The 19,097-nt window shown below is 40.3% G+C and overlaps 1 protein-coding gene across 1 annotated transcript in view; it reads right to left on the minus strand.

The window, feature by feature from the left end:
• CNTNAP5 (contactin associated protein family member 5) overlaps window positions 1–19,097 on the minus strand; it is an 851,907-nt gene that overhangs the window by 57,424 nt on the left and 775,386 nt on the right. The window contains exons 20-21 of the mRNA XM_032260961.1: window positions 6,414–6,544; window positions 2,104–2,191 (exon numbers count right to left, since the gene is read on the minus strand). Coding sequence (XP_032116852.1) covers window positions 2,104–2,191; window positions 6,414–6,544 — 219 coding nt within the window. The remainder of the gene's footprint in view (window positions 1–2,103; window positions 2,192–6,413; window positions 6,545–19,097) is intronic.

Genomic DNA, 19,097 nt, shown 5'->3' on the forward strand with positions numbered 1-19,097 from the left:
GACATAGGAAAAGCCTTGGCTTTGAGCATTTCTGACATCCACAGTGTAAACTCTCCTAAGACAGCTGATTTCAAGCTGCCATCCTGCCCCCAGTGAAGGTTGCAGAGGTGGCGAGAGACATGTATACCTGGCTCTTATGGGCGAGTGCCATTGGCTCCATCACACCTCTGACCCATTTCTCAACATCTGATAGAAAATATTCTTCAACATTTAATTGAAGATCTAACAAAATTATCTTCCAAGATTAAAGGTAAAATAAAAACCTTTTGTTCAGATATGTATATACATACATATATATATATATATATATATATATATATATATATAATGAAGAGACCCTTAAACAGAAAAGAATTCAAAAGAATTTACTTCAAAAGAAGAAAATAAAATCTGGCAGAAAATAGAAAAGTCTGGGATAAAGGAAGAAATGAGGAATATATAAACTGTGTCTGTATTAATAAATAAAAAAGCAGTATATAAAAATATAACGATGATTATTATTAGGAGGCGTAATGGGATCAGAAATAAATAACTCAATCTAGGATCAGTGTTGATCAGTGTTCTTCCAACTGCCATTTGAGAAACTAAAACGGACATTTTTTGACCCTACTGCAGCTAGGTTTCTGGATCAACACTACATCTGGAAATTATAAACCCTTTATGAAGCTGGAAGTCTGTAGCAGGAGTCATTTTTCTTCCTTTTCAGCTCTTTCTACTGGCAAGCAAAAGCAGGGGACCATGATGCCCCTCCACAGCCATTTTTCAGAGACCTCCTTCTTGACTTGTGAATTTGCATACAGTATGGGGCACAGGGAAGTCATTGCAAAAGACCTCAAGAACCTACACTGTAAGTGCTGCAACAATTTCGTCAGCAACTAACTTACTGTGTTAAATGTGTTTCTGCTTAAAATGCCTAGAGTTATTCATGTTTTCTGCACTGGACTGCGATAGAGAGAGTTAGAAAGAAAATGGTAGAATCACAGGAAAAGTTGGATACATAAAAAATAGGCTGGCAGAAACAAGTCTGAGTACAAGGAGACCCACAATGTAAAAGGACCTACATTTGCCTTTATGAAAAAACATGGAGGGACAGATTGTGTATATAAAATAAAATTTAGCAGTGTCCTTCACAAGATCATCTATAAAGCTTAAAAAAAAAGAACCATTGAAAGAAAAATGAATGGGCAACGAGGCCAGGCAAATACTAAGTTAAGTGAAGTTGTAACCGGCATATTAATAATAGGCAAAACAAATTTAAGCATAAAAAGACATTACTAAAGTTTAAAAAGATCATTAAGCGTGATAAAATGTTCACTTCATCAAGTAGATATAAAAATTTCAATCTTGCATGCATGTAATGAATACTCTCATCATATATAAAGTGAAATTCACAGAACTTCCAGTAGAAAAAAAGAAAATTCTCTATCATAGTAGGAAATTACAATGCCTTTAAAATTTTTGATCAATTATTGAGTTATTCAAATCCTTAATTTATGTACTCATACATTTAAGTTAAAATTCAATAAAATTTAAAAATATATTTTAAAATTAAGTAAATAAGTATTCTGCTTAATTACTTTAATATTTTACCTCTTGCAAATTGTTATAAAGTAGATAGAAATGCAGTGCCTATTTCTGCCATAGACACATTCTGACATTTTGTAAATAAGAAATCTTGGTTTCAGGCTGGGTGTGGTGGCTCATGCCTGCAATCCCAACACTTTTGGGAGGCTGAGGTGGGCAGATCACAAGGTCAGGAGATCAAGACTATTCTGGCTAACACGGTGAAACCCTATCTCTACTAAAAATACACACACACACACACAAAATATCTGGGCATGGTGGCACATGCCTGTAGTCCCAGCTACTCCAGAGACTGAAGCAGGATAATTATTTGAACCCAGGAGGCGGAGGTTACGGTGAGCTGAGATCGAAACAGAGTAAGACTCCATCTCAAAAAAAAAAAAAAAGTTCTGGTTTCAGATCTCAGATATTATGGGATCAAAAGGCTCCAGATTTGAATCCTTAATCACCCTAATGAAAATTATGTGTTCATTTATTTTAATAAAGCCCACTGGATAGGTATGAATTAGGACAAAATACCTGTGACTTTGCCCAGGGTGAGTGACCTTATAACCTTGAACTCCACTTCTGGAGAGAAGTTATAACTGAGTCGCAGCTGCTGGTCCATCTGCAAGAAATCAGGAAACAAAGTCACATCAGCAGAGGACTGCAGGTAAGAATAAAAGGATCCCATCTGGAAATAGCTTAAAAAAATTCACACAGAGAGCAGACCCCCCACTCCCTCCCCGCCGCCTGAGGTTTTCTCTCAGGAGAGATTAGTCAGGTCTCCCTAATTCTCCCACAATGCACATAAAATACCCCTCTCTTTCTTCTTTGCGAAATAAGGGCTTCCACACAAGTCTTCTCCCTGGGAAACTGTACACAGCTTTTTACAGGTATTTATCTCCCCATGAAGATTTTCTCACCAAATTCTTTGCTGCAAACAAGCAAACCAATGAAACCTGCTCAGGAACTTGCTGTGCAAAATTAGCATTAATAGGAGGCAGGAACTCATTTTTTATTTCTCCCTCTTGCTCTCAGTTTGTCCTTAGGGCCATCATTGCCCCTATTGTTCCATAATTCTGACCTGATCTCATTTAGGTGTGGGCAGAGAAATTTTCCTGGGCAAGGATTGCAGTTTGACAAAAAATGTGGTCCTGGGGAGGAGAGGGTAGTTGAACAGTTGCATCCAACATGGATGGTTGATAATCCCATCTTGTAGGGGTAAGCAAAAGCCACCACTGGAAAACTTTAGTAAGACCTTATTTCTATGTCCATGCTTTAAGGATCTCCTTGCTTCACCCATTGCTAATATCAGCTCCAACCATTCTGTCCCCTCCAGATTCCTAGGCAGCTCTCTCCATCCATCCCCACTTATTCAAACTAGACAAATCCTATTGGTTTCTTCCAGACTCTGCTGTGACCATGCATAGGATGCTATTCCTGGAAATAATCCTCATTATTTTACCGTTCACCTGTAAGAAGAGGAGACTAAGATCCCATTGGCCATTTGCCTGACTTTGCACAGCTTCAGTGCAACCCAGCAGGGATTCATACATAACCTCCCATCTCCCCTGTGGTGACTTCCCTTCGGCACCTGTCTGCTCAGAATGACTCTCCACTGCTCTCAGGCAACTTACATTCCAGAGGAGGGAGATAGGACAGAAAATTTGTTAAGTAAATACATTGTGTTGGAAGTTAGGTGCCGAGAGGAAAAAAAAAATACAGGCAAGGATAACGGGGAGTGTCGGGTTGAAGTCCAGGAAATAGGTTGCTGTATTAAATAAGCTAATCAGAGACGGCCTCAATGAGAATGACTTTTTGAGTCATTTGCGTCCAGAAGGAAGTACAAGAACTGGACATGCATGTAGATAAGGAATAGCATTCTGGGCAAAGCAGTGAGTCCAAGGGCTCTGCAAATAGCAAGGAGGCGAAAGTGGTACACCTAAGTTCTAGGGGGCATGTGATAGATGAGGCTAGAGAAGCAACCAGGAAAAGAGCAGCGGTGTCAGATCATGGAGATCCTTATAAGCCACTGGAGGGCCTTTGGCTTGTTCTCTGCACAAGAAAGGAAACCATTGAGAGGGTGTGGACAGAAGAATGCCAAGATCTGACTATTCCTTCACCAGGATGACTCTGACTGTTGAGGATAGGCAGCTGGGGAACATAAGGAGGAACGAGGAGACGGCAATCAAAAGGCAACTATAAACAGAGATCATCCAAGCAAAGGACAAGTGTGGCTTGGGGAAAGGTAGATGCTATTGATCCACGGATGCTGCATGGAAGAGAAGGAGAAAGAAAAAGAGAATACCACAATTTCCAGACTGAGTACTTGAAAAATGAAGCTGCCACTAACTTGGATGTGCTTATGGGGGACGAGGTCATTGTTTCAGGGGGACCTCCTAATGGGTCAATTTTAACTATTTATTTAAATATTCTGACATCTGACAGACATTCATATAGAAATGTCCTGTAGGTAGTTGATATAAGGTCTGGAATCCAGGGACAAAATTAGCGTTAGATATGCATTCGGGATTCATTCATCAGCATATACATGAAATTTAAAGCTGTGAGATTGAATGAGATGAGCATGGAGTGAGTGTAGATCAAAAGCAGAAGTGGGAGTCCTGGGGTGTTCTAATGGGTAGAGTTTTGAGAGATGATGAGAAACCAACAAAGAGTAAGCAACTAACACAAACAGAAGGCTCAAAGGCGAGAGTTATACCCTGCAAGCAATAAAGACTTAACTTCCTTAAAGAACAGGAAGGAATCCCTACATCAGTTGCCAATGAGAGGACAGGAAAAGGTAATACTGAGATATGACCACTGGGTTTTGCAAGGTAAGCACAATGATGCTTTGAGAAGCACAATTTTGCTGCAGCACAGAGACAAAACTCTTTCAGTAGAGGTATAAGAAAAAGGTAGGGAAAATTTGAAGAACAAATATATTAACAACATTTCCAAAAATTTGGGCAAGAAAATGACAAAGACAATGAAACAGTATAAGAAGTCAGATAAGAGAAAGGTTTTCTCTCTTTAACCAGAGATAGGCTGGCTTGTTTGCTTGTTCAGAGTTGTTATCATTGTATATTAGTTCTTAATGCATGTAGTAAGTATTTGTTTTATGCTTTGGGGAGCCATCCAGTAGAGCTGGAAAAAACTGACGAAAGAGAAGGAGAAGGAAGCATGCTGGAGTGATTTTCTTCAGCAGGATATCAGATCTGGTCCACAGGTAGTAAAGTTGGACCTTAGCTAGAACCATGAACTATCCAGGAGGGAAAGAGATTGCAAACACAGATGAGGCAGGTAGGTAATGTGCTTTTAAGAATGTGTGGATAGTCTCTTCTGAACGTTATATTTTTTACAAGAAGTAAGAGCAAAGTCATCCACTGAGAGTGAAGACGAACTGGCAATTGTTAGCAGGATAAGTAAAGAGAAGAAAGTGTAAAATGGTCCACTAGGAGAACAGAAAAATTAAAAAACGTGGAGTGGTTGCTGGGCAGATGCAAGTGCTTGCTGGGGGTGATGGCTCTAAAGGGGATGATCTGGACTCTGCCTATTCTCTGTTGGGATCTGCCATCATCTGCTGCTGGCCCTTTATGTGGAGCCCACTGAGATCTCATGGGGTGCCTCCCACACAAATGCTTTCAGACAGCTTTAGCCTGCGCCCACATGGACCCTCATCTTGAACTCTCTCCTCTTCCATGTGGCCAACTCCTATTCATCTTCAAGACTCAGCTTACTTCTCACTTCCTCCAGGAAGTAAGTACTGATGCCAGGGTGTGATCAGTACCCTCTTCAGTATCATCTGTGGATGATGCTGCCACCGCCCTTCCCACAGCCTATTGTGATTTCCTCTTTTCTTGTGTGTCTTCCTCACTTTAATGCAGCCCAGGGGTTGGCAAACTGGAGCAGACATTAGTATCACCTGCTGCTTTCCCCTCTTCCGTAGACTCTGATTTAGTAGATGTGGTGTGGAAATCACCAATCTCCATTTCTTTTCTTTTCTTTCTTTTCTTTTTTTTTTTTTGAGATGGAGTTGCTCTGCCTCCCAGAGTGGAGTGCAGTGGCACTATCTCTGCCCACTGCAACCTTCGCCTCCCAGGTTCAAGTGATTCTCCTACCTCAGCCTCCTGAGTAATTGGGATTACAGGCATACACCACCACACCTGGCTATATTGTAGTTTTCATAGAGATGGGGTCTTGCCATGTTGGCCAGGCTGGTCTTCGACTCCTGATATCAGGTGATCCGCCCACCTCAGCCTTCCAAAGTGCTGGGATTGCAGGCATGAGCCACCACACCTGGCCGAGAATCTGCATTTCTCTCTTTTTTTTTTTTTTTCTTGAGATGGAGTCTCACTCTGTCAACCAGGCTGGAGTACAATGGCATGATCTTGGCCCACTGCAACCCCCGCCTCCTGCTTTCAAGCAATTCTCTTGCATGAGCCTCCTGAGTAGATGCGACTACAGGTGAGCACCACCATACCTGGCTAATTTTTGTGTTTTTAGTAGAGAAAGGGTTTCACTATGTTGGTCAGACTGGTCTCGAACTCCTGATCTTGTGATCCACCTGTCTCAGCCTCCCAAAGTGCTGAGATTACAGGTGTGAGCCACTGAGCATGGACCAAGAATGTGCATTTCTAATAGGGTCCCACGTGATGCTGATGCTGGTGGGACATGGGAAGCACACCTTGAGAACCATGATCCTAGTTCTTCCAAGTCTGCGGACAAGTGTGATCTGTAACTCTCTTTCCAGCACTAGGCACTACACTGACATGGGAAGAAGCTTAGAAAAGTGTGATAGGGTAGCCAAGGCACACTGGCTGAGCGGGAGAAAGTAAGGATGGTACCTGAATGGTAAGCTCTCTTCCCTCTCGGTTAATCTTCAAGTGGTGCATCCTCCTGTTGGCAAAGTTCTCCGCATCAATGGTGAATATATGGGATTCTTCCTTGCTCAACTGATAGCGAACCTGTAAGCTTCCTTGAAAGAAAAATATTAGAAATTAGAATTTAAAGCAGCACCTATAAAATGCAAATATATGATCAGGTTGTCTTTTAATTGATTATTAGGCCCTCAAATCTTAATCCTTCCATTAATCAAATTTTAAAAATATATTACATATGTTTATCAGGGTCCATACAGAAAATTCTGAAGAGAGCTGCAAAATTTAAGAGAGAAAGAGAGAGAGAGAGATAGTATGTGTGTATGTGTGTGTGTGTGTGTGGTGCTATCAGAAACCAAAATGCCAGTTTGGGAAATAAAACATCTATTTTGTAATTGGATAATTAAACTTTAATAAGGTAGAGTTAAGATCTTTTCTATGTTCTCTTCAATTCCTACCACTTCCTATAACTCTCTTTCTTCCTAATTGCTGTCTTCCTTCTCTTTCTAAGGACTGGAAAGAGAACTCTGTCTTGTTATCACCCATTGATGTATAATCCCCCTGATGGGAGTGTGGCTTGGTTAGATCACAGTCCCTCACTTTAACCCTTTAGGGCCCTTTAACCTTCTTAACAATTCACAGCCCATTGGAACATTCAAATTTTACTAGGGCTGTGTTTTGCAAACAGATATTAGCTATTCCTTGTTATTTAGGTTAGAAAATCAATTTATTGAATTTACTGGGTCTCAATCAGCATTTCTTTCTTTCTTTTCTTTTTCTTTCTTTCTTTTTGTTTTTTTTTTTTTGAGGTGGAGTTTCACTCTTGTTGCCCAGGCTGGAGTGCAATGGCACAATCTTGGCTCATCGCAGCCTGCACCTCCAGGGTTCAAGCAATTGTCCTGCCTTAGCCTTGCAAGTAGTTGGGTATGTGCCACCACGCTCAACTAATTTTGTATTTTTAGCAGAGACAGGGTTTCTCCATGTTGGTCAGGCTGGTCTCGAACTCCCGACCTCAGGTGACCTGCCCGCCTCGGCCTCCCAAAGTACCGGGATTACAGGCATGAGCCACTGCACCTGGCCTCAATCAGCATTTCTTTTACTTTTTCTTTTTTTTTTTTGGAGCAGGGGTGGGGCAGAATTTAGACACATGAGACTCCCAGGAGACATATTAATAATAGAAGTGTATCAATTGTGTGTGTGTGTGTGTGTGTGTGTGTGTGTGTGTGAGCGAGAGAGAGACAGACAAAGAGAGAGAATATTAATTCACGATGCAAAATGGCCACTTGGGAGAGATTTGTTAAAGAAAACAAAATTACAGCTAGATGGGAAGAATAAGTTCTAGTGTTCGATAGCACTGTAGAATGACTAGACTTAACAAAAGTATATTATATTTTGATTCAAATAGCTAGAAGGGGAATACTGAATGTTCCCCAAAGAAATGATAAATATGAGATGATGGATGTGCTAATTATCCTCATCTGATCACTATACGTGTATGTATTGAAATATCACTATGTGTCTTATAAATATATATGGCTATTATGTCAATTAAAAATAAAATTTAAAAAATGTTTGGAAGACACTCTATATTTAAAAATTGCCACAGAGGCAGTAAATGGTTAAGCGGCTACTTTATCTCAAACACTGTGACGGGCACTTTTCCTCATCTGATCCTCTCCCCAGTGTCACTGGCTTCGAGAGTTGAGCCGAGTAGCCCAGGGCACTCTGCTTGCCATCCTTTTCTGTCAGTAGAGGTCATCTGGTCTGGAGTCATTGGAGTCCAGCACTGAAAATGGCAGAGTCTCTTCCCTTGGACATATGTGGGATCAGAAAATAAGTGCAATTGAGGAGTGATGTCATAAGCTGACGACAACTGGGGAGAAAGAAATATCTGCTCAAATTTGAGCTGAGAACAACTAAAGTAACTCTTTCTCATCCCCTCAAAGTTTCTTATATTTCCCCCCACAAAAAAAACTCCCTAAACTTTCTCAGCCCTCCCATGTTTCTCAAGCTGCCAATCCCAGTAATACAAGAGGCTTGTGAGTAACCACCATGTCCCTGACTGATGCCCTGTCCTCATCCAAGTATTTAAATACTTTTTTGGGGGCAGGACTGTTTCAAGTATAAGTTTCTACTCATAGAATTTCAGAATACATGCATGTGGAATAAGATTGTGAAATAATGTAAGGAAGAATAGAAAAATATATTTTGGGGCTATGAGGCCACTGCCTAACACGGTCAGCCAGAAGGAGAACCTCTCTATATCTGATCCTGGTTTTCCTGGTTCATTCTCTCTTTCTGGTTCTGACCATTGCAGATTTTCAGATATTATTACTTTTGTTATTTTATTACTTGAAAAGTAATGGTAGCTCCCAACAGCAGCATATTTTGTGCAGAAAGGAGCTGGTCGGGGTGGGTCACTGTGCAGATCATGGGCAAGGTGCCCCTTCTGCCCATGGCAGGGAAAGGCCCATCTCATGCACTGGTGGGCTGCAGGGCAGCGTGCTCTTTCACACCCTTCTGATTCTAATAATCTGTGTGTCTTAACATTTAATTCAACCTCATAGAGTCAGCAAGTGTGTGGTAATTATGTGTCAGGCATAGTGATCAAACCCACTTTCCTTAAGGCTGTTGAATTCTCTTAAGATCTCACTGTTCTGGTAATTCATACTCGCACGTGTAATCTTTACATATTTCTCCATTCTTGATAACACTCTCATTTTCTACATGTTTACTGACATCCCCCTTGCATCTGCTCCTCTCAGGAACTAGTAATCTCAGCAGAGATCCTATCTGCTAAAGTATTCTGAAGCTTCCCCCAATATCCGTTTGTGATTTTAAAAAATCACCTCGACTCGTTTTACCAAAATTTTTCTCGCCTTCTTAGGAGTTCTGATGCAATCAATGCCTCTTAAAGTATCCATCCACCTGCTAATGTGATGTGTGGGAACCTCTCACTGAGTCATTTTCACGTGACTCTTGGGGAGGCAAACTCACCCCATGATTTTTCAAAGTAAGTTTGACACCGTGAAAGGCTGACTTCCAGAAAAGCTGGGTGTCAGAGCTGGGGGTTCAGTAATCACCTCCCCTAGTGTCTTCTTCAGTAGTTTGGTTAGGGAACTAAGAGGCATTTCCACCCCTCCAGCTGTGCACTCCAGTGGTTCAGATCACCATCAGCTGCCTGCCTGGCATTGCCAAGTCTATTTGTCTCTGCAGATACCTGGGTCCAGGGTTATTCCCACTGTCCTCAGGCCTTCCTCTATCCCCTCTGCTTGATTAATCCATGAGTTTCCATTTCCTCCATGGAGTTTTCTGTCCAAATTCCCTTTCATTAGGTTGACAGCAATGATAAACATGGCCAATTTATAATTCCACAGACAGTGCTTAGATAGAGGTAAAGTTCTATCCCTAAGTCTAATAAAGCAGAGAGTGAACTCAGTCTTCAGGTCAGGAGTGTGAGGCAATTTCTCTGACATACTGTAATACATTTACTTTCTATTTGGTATCATTTTTTTTCCTGTTTATATATTAATTGGTGCTACACTGAAAAGGACACATGTCATTTTTTTTGTGTGTGTAAACAGAAATAGATGTTCACAATGTGGAATTTAAAAATAAAACAGATTTGAGCCTTAGTTTAAAATAAGACTTAGTTTAAAAATAAAACTGGGCTGGGCACAGTGGCTCACACTTGTAATCCCAGCACTTATGGAGGCTGAGACAGTGGATCACCTTAAGTTCAAGGCCAGCTTGGCCAACATGGTGAAATCTTGTCTCTACAAAAAATAAAAAAATTAGCCGGCATGGTGGTGCATGCCTATAATTCTAGCTACTAGGGAGACTGAGGCGGGAGAATCCCTTGAGCCTGGGAGGCAGAGGTTGCAATGAGTGTAGAGTGCACCACTGCACTCCAGCTTGGGTGATAGAGTGAGCCCCTGTCTCAAAAAATAATAAAAACAAAATAAAAAATAAAAATAATTTGAGCCTTAGTTCCTTCTGTAGTAAGCCTATGTATAAGGGAATAAACTTTTGTCAACAGCAACTACCCTATACAACTTTTAAAGGGTCTTGTCAATGTGGAAGAACTCAAGTTATATCTAGCTGCTGCTGCTGCTTCTTCTCCTCTTTCTCCTTCTCCTTCTTCTTCTCCTCCTCCTCATCTTCCTCCTCCTCCTCCTTGCTCTTCTTATTCCTCATTTTCGGGCAAAATCAGCATCATTATTTTTATACTTATTTATTTGTGTATTTATTTTTGAGATGGAGTCTCACTCTGTCACCCTGGCTGGAGTGCAGTGGTGTAATCCTAACTCACTGCAACCTCCGTCTCCCGGGTTCAAGTGATTCTCCTGCCTTAGCCTCTCAAGTAGCTGGGATTAAAGGTTTGTGGTTCCATACCTGGCTAATATTTTTAGATTTTTAATAGAGAGAGGCTTCACCATCTTTGTCAGGCTGGTCTCAAACTCCTGACCTCAGCTGAGCCACCCACACAGCTTCCCAAAGTCCTGGGATTACAGGAAGGCATAAGCCACTATGCCTGGCCAGCATCATTATTTTTAGAATTAAACAACAGATATTATAAATGCTGTTTTTCTGAAATATTGAAAAATATATATTTAAGAAAGTACTTAAACACAATGATAAGGAATCCTCTTGAAAGAGCCGATAGTTTATCACTTGTCACTTGCTAGACATAGTTACACTCCTTGGTTTACACAGGTATTCTGTTGTGATTGAGCACCTGCTCAACACTCTACTTCCATCTAGAATGCTTTTTCTCCTGAATTTTCTTCATTTTACAGGTGAAAAAACAGAGCTGTTAACAAGTAAATAATTTTCCTTTGTTCTCAGTAAATGATGAGATCAGGTTTAGAAACTAAATCCAGCTGGTTCCCAGAACCACAACAGCTCATGGTGATCACCCTTGCCCAGAATGCCCTTCTTATTAGGTCAACTCTCCCATCTTCCAGAATTCAGTATAAGTTTCCCTCTCCTAAGAAGCCCTCCCTGGCCCTTGTAAGCTGCCCATAACTGATCCAGTTGGCCCTACCGTCTACTTTATTCTAACATGTACTGTGTTGTGTTGTCTATTTACTTGCCTAAATCACATAAATCCATAAACTCCTTGGGAGTCAGGACATATCCCATTTGTTCTTGGGTTCCCAGAGCCTGCCCCATGGTAAGTACCCAGGAAATTTTGAAAGAGCTCAAGGAAATAAGAAAGGAAACAAACAGATGGAAAAATAGTTCATGCTCATGGTTAGGAAGAATCATTATTGCGAAAATGGCCATACTGCCTAAAGTAATTTATAGATTCAGTGCTATCCACATAAAGCTACCATTGACCTTCTTCACAGAACTGGAAGAAAACCACCTTAGACTTCATATAGAACTGAAAAAGAGCCCACATAGCCAAGACAATCCTGAGAAAAAAAAAAAAAGGAAAACAAAGCTGGAGACCTCATGCTACCTGACTTCAAACTATACTACAAGGCTACAGTAATCAAAACAGCATGGTTCTGGCACCAAAACAGAGATATAAGCCAATGGAACAGAATAGAGGCTTCGGAAGTAATGCCACACATCTACAACCATCTGATCTTTGACAAACCTAACAAAAACAAGCAATGGAAGCAATGAGGAAAGGATTCCCTATTTACTAAATGGTGTTGGAAAAACTGGCTAGCCATGTACAGAAAGCTGAAACTGGACCCCTTCCTGACACCTTATAAAAAAATTAACTCCAGATGGATTAAAGATTTAAACATAAGACCAATCACCATAAAAATCCTGGAAGAAAACCTAGGCAAAACCATTCAGGACATAGGCATGGGCAAGGACTTCATGACTAAAACACCAAAAGCAATGGCAACAAAAGCCAAAATAGACAAATGGCATGTAACTAAACTTAAGAGCTTCTGCATAGCAAAAGGAACTATCATTAGAGTGAACCAGCAACCCAGAATGGGAAAAAATTTTTGCAACCTACCCATCTGACAAAGGGCTAATATCCAGAATCTACAAAGAACTTTACAAATTTACAAGAAAAAAAAAAAAAAAACGATCAAAAAGTGAGTGAAGAATATGAACTGACAGTTCTCAAAAGAAGACATTTATGCAGCCAACAAACATGAAAAAAGCTCATTATCACTAGTCATTAGAAAAATGCAAATCAAAACCACGTTGAGATACCATCTCACACCAGTTAGAATGGTGATCATTAAAAAATCTGGAGACAACAGATGCTGGAGAGGATGTGGAGAAATAAGAACACTTTTACACTGTTGGTGGGAGTGTACATTAGTTCAACCATTGTGGAAGAGAGTGTGACAATTCCTCAAGGACCTAGAAATAGAAATTCCATTTGACCCAGCAACCCCATTACTGGGTATATACCCAAAGGATTATAAATTGTTCTATTATAAAGACACATGCACACATATGTTCATTGCAACACTGTTTACAATAGCAAAGACTTGGAACCAACCCAAATGCCCATCAATGACAGACTGGATAAAGAAAATATGTCCAGTCAAACTAAGCTTCATAAATGAAGGAGAAATAAAATCCTTTACCAACAAGCAAGTACTCAGAGATTTCATCACCACCAGGCCTGTTTTACAAGAGCTCCTGAAAGAGGCACTAAACATAGAAAGGAACAACCAGTACCAGCCACTCCAAAAATATACAAATGGTAAAGAGTATCCACACAATGAAGAAACTGTATCAACTAATGGGCAAAACAGCCAGCTAGCATCAAAATGGCAGGATCAAATTCACACATAACAATATTAACTCTAAATGTAAACAGGCTAAATGCCCCAATCAAAAGACCTAGACTGGCAAATTGGATAAAAAACCAAAACCCATTGGTGTGCTGTATCCAGGAAACCCATCTCACATGCAAGGATACATTAAGGCTCAAAATAAAGGGATGGAGGAAGATTTACCAAGCAAATGGAGAGCAAAGAAAAAGCAGGAGTTGCAATTCTCATCTCTGATAAAATAGACTTTAAACCAACAAAGATCAAAAGAAAGACAGAAGGACATTACATAATGGTAAAAGGATCAATGCAACAAGAAGAGCTAACGATTCTAAATATATATGCACCCAATACAGGAGCACCCAGATACATAAGGCAAGTTCTTAATGACTTACCAAGAGACTTAGACTCCCACACAATAATAGTGGGAAATTTTAACACCCCATTGTTAATATTAGACAGATCAACGAGACAGAAAATTAACAAGGATATCCAGGACTTGAACTCAGACCTGGACCAAGAAAACCTAATAGACATTTACAGAACTCTCCACCCTAAATCCACAGAATATACATTCTTCTCAGCACCACATCACACCTACTCTAAAACTGACCACATAATTGGAAGTAAATCACTCCTCAGCAAATGCAAAAGAACGGAAATCATAACAAACAGCCTCTCAGACCACAGTGTAATCAAATTAGAACTCAGAATTAAGAAACTAACTCAGAACCGCACAGCTTCATGGAAACTGAACAACTGGCTCTTGAATGTTGACTGGATAAACAATGAAATGAAGGCAGAAATAAAGATGTTCTTCGAAAGCAACAAGAATGAAGACACAACATACCAGAATCTCTGGGACACATTTAAAGCAGTCTCTAGAGGAAAATATATAGCAATAAGTGCCCACATGAGAAGCAAGGAGAGATCTAAAATCGACACCCTAACATCGAAATTGAAAGAGCTAGAGGAGCAAGATCAAAAAAATTCAAAACCTAGTAGAAGACAAGAAATAACTAAGATCAGAGCAGAACTGAAGGAGATAGAGACACACAAAAAAAAACCTTCAAAAAGTCAATAAATCCAGGAGCTGGTTTTTTGAAAAGATCAACAACATAGATAGACCACTAGCCAGATTAATAAAAAAGAAAAGAGAGAATAATCAAATAGATGCAATAAAAAACGATAAAGGGGATATCACCACAGATACCACAGAAATACAAACCGTCATCAGAGATTATTACAAACAACTCTATGCACATAAACAAGTAAACCTGGAAGAAATGGATGAATTCCTGGACACTTGCACCCTCCCGAGCCTAAACCAGGAAGAAGTCGAAACCCTGAATAGACCAATAACAAGATCTGAACTTGAGGCAGCAATTAAAAACCTACCACCCAAAAAAAGCCCAGGTCCAGATGGGTTCACAGCCTACGAGACATACAAAGAGGAGCTGGTACCATTCCTTCTGAAACTATTCCAAACAATCCAAAATGAGGAAATCCTTCCCAAATCATTTTATGAGATCAACATCATCCTGATACCAAAACCCAGCAGAGACTCAGCAAGAAAAGAAAACTTCAGGCCAATAACCATGATGAACAAGTGATTCTCCTAACTCAGCCTCCTGAGTAGCTGGATTACAGGCGCTCACCACCATGCCCGGCTAATTTTGTGTGTGTGTGTGTGTGTGTGTGTGTGTGTGTGTGTGTGTGTGTGTGTGTGTTTTCTTAGTTGAAATAGGGTTTTACCATGTTGGTCAGGCTGGTCTTAAAATCCTGACCTCAGGTGATCCACTCGCCTTGGCCTCCCTAAGTGCTGGGATTACAGGGATGAACCACCATGCCTGGCCTGAGTTGGGTATATACATATCTGGAGAATCCCATGGGTGGCATGCCAAAGAAACTTCTTAGAACCTGGTGGTCCTGTTGAAGTTGAACAGTCTCTGCACTGGCTTAGCCTACCTTCCCACCTGCATCTGAGGCTGTAACATCTCAGGAAATTTAGGCAGGTGTGGGCTCCCACCAACTGCTTGGAACCTGCTGCCTGTGTTTAGGGTTCCTTCTCTTCTCCATGAGTCTGAGTCTGCCTTATGTGCTGAGTCCAGTAGTTTTCAAATTAGTTTCTAATTGGAATACTTTATTCAAATGATACAGACAGTAAAGGCTAGCGCAGAAAAGAGAAAAATGTAGAGTTGCACAATTTGAAGTGGGAGGGGTGTTTAGGGAGATCCTCACTGTCTCTCCCCCATCTCCCCTTCTCCACCCCACAACTTGATTTGGCCAACACAATGCCTTGGTCTCCAAGGAGTGCAGTGGAAACCACTTGCCCCTTCAGAGAGAACTCAGCCTACTGCGATTTGGTCACAGATCCCAAGAACAGCTTTTTGTAACATTCTTGTGAAACCCATCAGCCGCAGCCCAGAGCACAGCCCCCTCCCTGCTGCTCTGACCTCTAGAAGCTCATGGGCTAAGTATCCAGAGGTCAGATCTGACAAGCTTGCCATGGATAGCTGGCCACGCTTTAAGCTAATTAAGGTTAGAATTCATATATATCAACTAGACAAAACTGGATTCAGGAAAGAACCTCACATGGAAAACATACTACACTCCTCCTGAAGTAGAATACGTTGGACCTACTTCAGAGCAGCTCTAATACTCATCCAAGGATCACCCAGCACCTTGTTGCAAGACATTTTATTATTATTTATATCCTACTTGAAATTCAGCTACATATAAGAGGGGAAATGATGGACCAGGAACTCAGGGTTTAAAAGTCCAAATAAAATGCTCACTATCACTAATGATCAGGGAAATTCAAGTCAAAATCACAATGCCATACTACTCTACTCATGCAAGAATGCCCATCATCAAGTGATCAAAAAATAATAGATGTTGGTGTGGATGCAGTGAAAAAGGAAAACTTCAGCACTGCTGGTGAGAATGTAAACTAGTACAACCACTGCAGAAAACAGTGTGGGGATTCCTTAAAGAACTAAAAGCAGAACTACCGTTTGATCCAGCAATCCCACTACTGGGTATTTATAGAGGAAAAAGAGTCATTATACGAAAAAGGTACTTGCACACGTGTGTTTATAGCAGTGCAATTTGCAATTGCAAAAATATGGAACCAGCCCAAGTTCCCATCAGTCAACTAGTAGACAAAGAAACTGTGACATGTGTGTGTACCTGTGTGTGTACGTATATGTATAAATATATATATATATATGTTCTTTATAAACTAGTAAAGAAATTGTGACATATATATATACACACACACACACACATACACACATACCACAATTTCTTTATGATTTATACATATATATATACACACACACACACATACCCCATGTGTGTATATCTATCTGTCTATATATCTGTCTGTCTGTCTGTCTATCTATATATATATAGATAGATATACAGACACATACACCATGGAATACTGCTCAGCCATAGATGGAACAAATTAGTGGCATTCACAGCAACCTGGATAGAACTGGAGACTCTTATTCAAAATGAAGTAACTCAGGAATGGAAAATTAAATATTGTATGTTCCCACTCATAAGTGGGAGCTAAGCTATGAGAATGCAAAGGCATAAGAAAAATACAATGGACTTTGGGGACTCAAGGGTAAGTGTGGGAGTGGGGTGAGGGATGAAAGACTACCTATTGGGTTTAGTGTATACTGCTTGGGTGATTGGTGCACCAAAATCTCAGAAATCACAGCTAAAGAACTTATTCATGTAACCGAATACCACCTTTTCCCCAGAGCCTATGGAAACAAACAATTTGAAAAATAAAAAATGAAATTAATTAAATTAAAAAGTCCAAATAATATCTAGTTCAGTATCTTGAGCTGGGACTCAGGGTAAAGACTCTCGTACTTTGGTTGTTTAAGAACATCATTTTTCTGTTCTACCTTTTCTCCCCATTCTACTCTTTTTACTCTAATCATTTTTTTCCACTCTTTTATTAATATGAACATTGTAACACATATTTGGCCATGTGACTCTAGTGCCTAAAAATTCCCAAGGCAGCTGGGAGCAGTGGCTCACGCCTGCAATCCCACCACTTTGGGAGGCCGAGGCGGGCCGATCACTTGAGGTCAGGAGTTCGAGACCAGCCTGGCCAACATGGTGAAACCCCTGCCTCTACTGAAAATATAAAAATTATCCGGGCATGCCTGTAATCCCAGCTACTTAGGAGGCTGAGACAGTAGAATTGATTGAACCTGGGAGGTGGAGGTTGCAGTGAGCCAAGATCATGTCATTGCACTCCAGCCTGAGGGACAAGAGCAAAATTCTGCCTTAAAAAAAAAGAAAAAGAAGTCCCAAGGCTTCCTAATTTTATATAAGAAATTCTAACTTCTTACCATGACATTCAATGTCCTTTTCTTACCTTTCTGACTTTATTATGTATGTATTGTTCACATCTGAGTCACACACCTGAACACTCAGCATCCTTCCAAATGCTTCTCCTTGCCTCTTCACTTTGTTATATTTTTGTTTTATTTTGTTTCTGTTTTGTCCTTAGCTGAAAATATCCACCTGCCTCCTAATATGCCTGGCAAGTTCCTCCTCATTATTTAAGACGCAGTCCAAGTGACCCAGGTCCCTACTTGCCCCAAAGACTAATAAAATCTTTCTTTTCACCATATTGACACTCTGGTCACGTTGAATACAAATCTCAATTTATCAAGACTCTTTGTCTTTCTCATCCTCTTGAATCTAAGCTCCCCTAGGAGGAATTGTTGCTTATTCATCTTTGTGTCTACAGAGAATAACATGAGATCTGCTATCTTAAATCTCCAGAAGACATTTGTTGAATAAAATAGCCACTATGGAGAATGTTATCACCACTTCACCCAAATTATACACTAACATTTATTCAATGCCTGCTGGTGTAAGACACTAGAGAAACAAATGGCTATAATGCTACAGTTCTATCTTCAAAAACCTTGTAATCTAGCTGAAGGAGATGAAAGCAACAGTAATACTGGCTGATCTGATGTGCCTACACTGTATTAGGCACCTAACCTGGGCAGAATATTTTTTTCATCAAATTCTCAGATGAAAAAATGAAGATTTACAGAGATATAAAAACTTCACAAGTAAAACTGTAATAAGAATATTCATAGTGAAATGGGGTTTAAACCCAGGAGTACGGATATGTATAAAGTATGTGTTCTTTCCACTATGTCACGCTACCTACAAAGAGATGTGCGTAGCCCAGAAAGATGAGTGGATGGTAGAGGAATGGATGGATAAGCAGAGGGAAAGGGAGAAGCTTTGATGGGTGCTATAGAATACATGTTTTGTGAACTCAAAATCAATAAGCAGTTATAAAGGCTGAGGTGCATGCATAGAAAATTTTATTGCAGTGCTATTCACAATAGCAAAGATGGAATCATCCTAAATGCCCATCAGTGACAGGTTGGGTAAAGAAAATATGGTATACAGACACCGTGAAATAGTATGCAGCCATAAAAAAGAATGAGATCATGTATTTTGTGGGAACAGGGATGAAGCTAGAAGCCATTATCCTTAGCAAACTAATGCGGGAACAGAAAACCAAATGCCTCATGTTCTCACTTATAAGTAGGAGCTAAATGATGAGAACTCATGGACACAAAGAGAAGAACAAAAGATGCTGGGACCTATATGAGGAGAGTGGGAGGAGCGGGTATTAACACAACAACGGCTGGACACTAGGCTTAGTACCTGGGTAACAAAATAATCTGTACAACAACCCTCTGTGACATGAGTTTAACTATGTAACAAACCTGAACATGTACCCTTGAACTTAAAATAAAAGTTGAAAAAAAAAAAGTGTCTACACTGGTTTCTGTGTTTTCTAGTAAAAATAAAAACAAAAGAAAGAAAA

The sequence above is a fragment of the Sapajus apella genome, unplaced genomic scaffold (genome assembly GCF_009761245.1).
Source record: "Sapajus apella isolate SASKATOON/1434 unplaced genomic scaffold, GSC_monkey_1.0 scaffold120, whole genome shotgun sequence".
Lineage (NCBI taxonomy): Eukaryota > Metazoa > Chordata > Mammalia > Primates > Cebidae > Sapajus > Sapajus apella.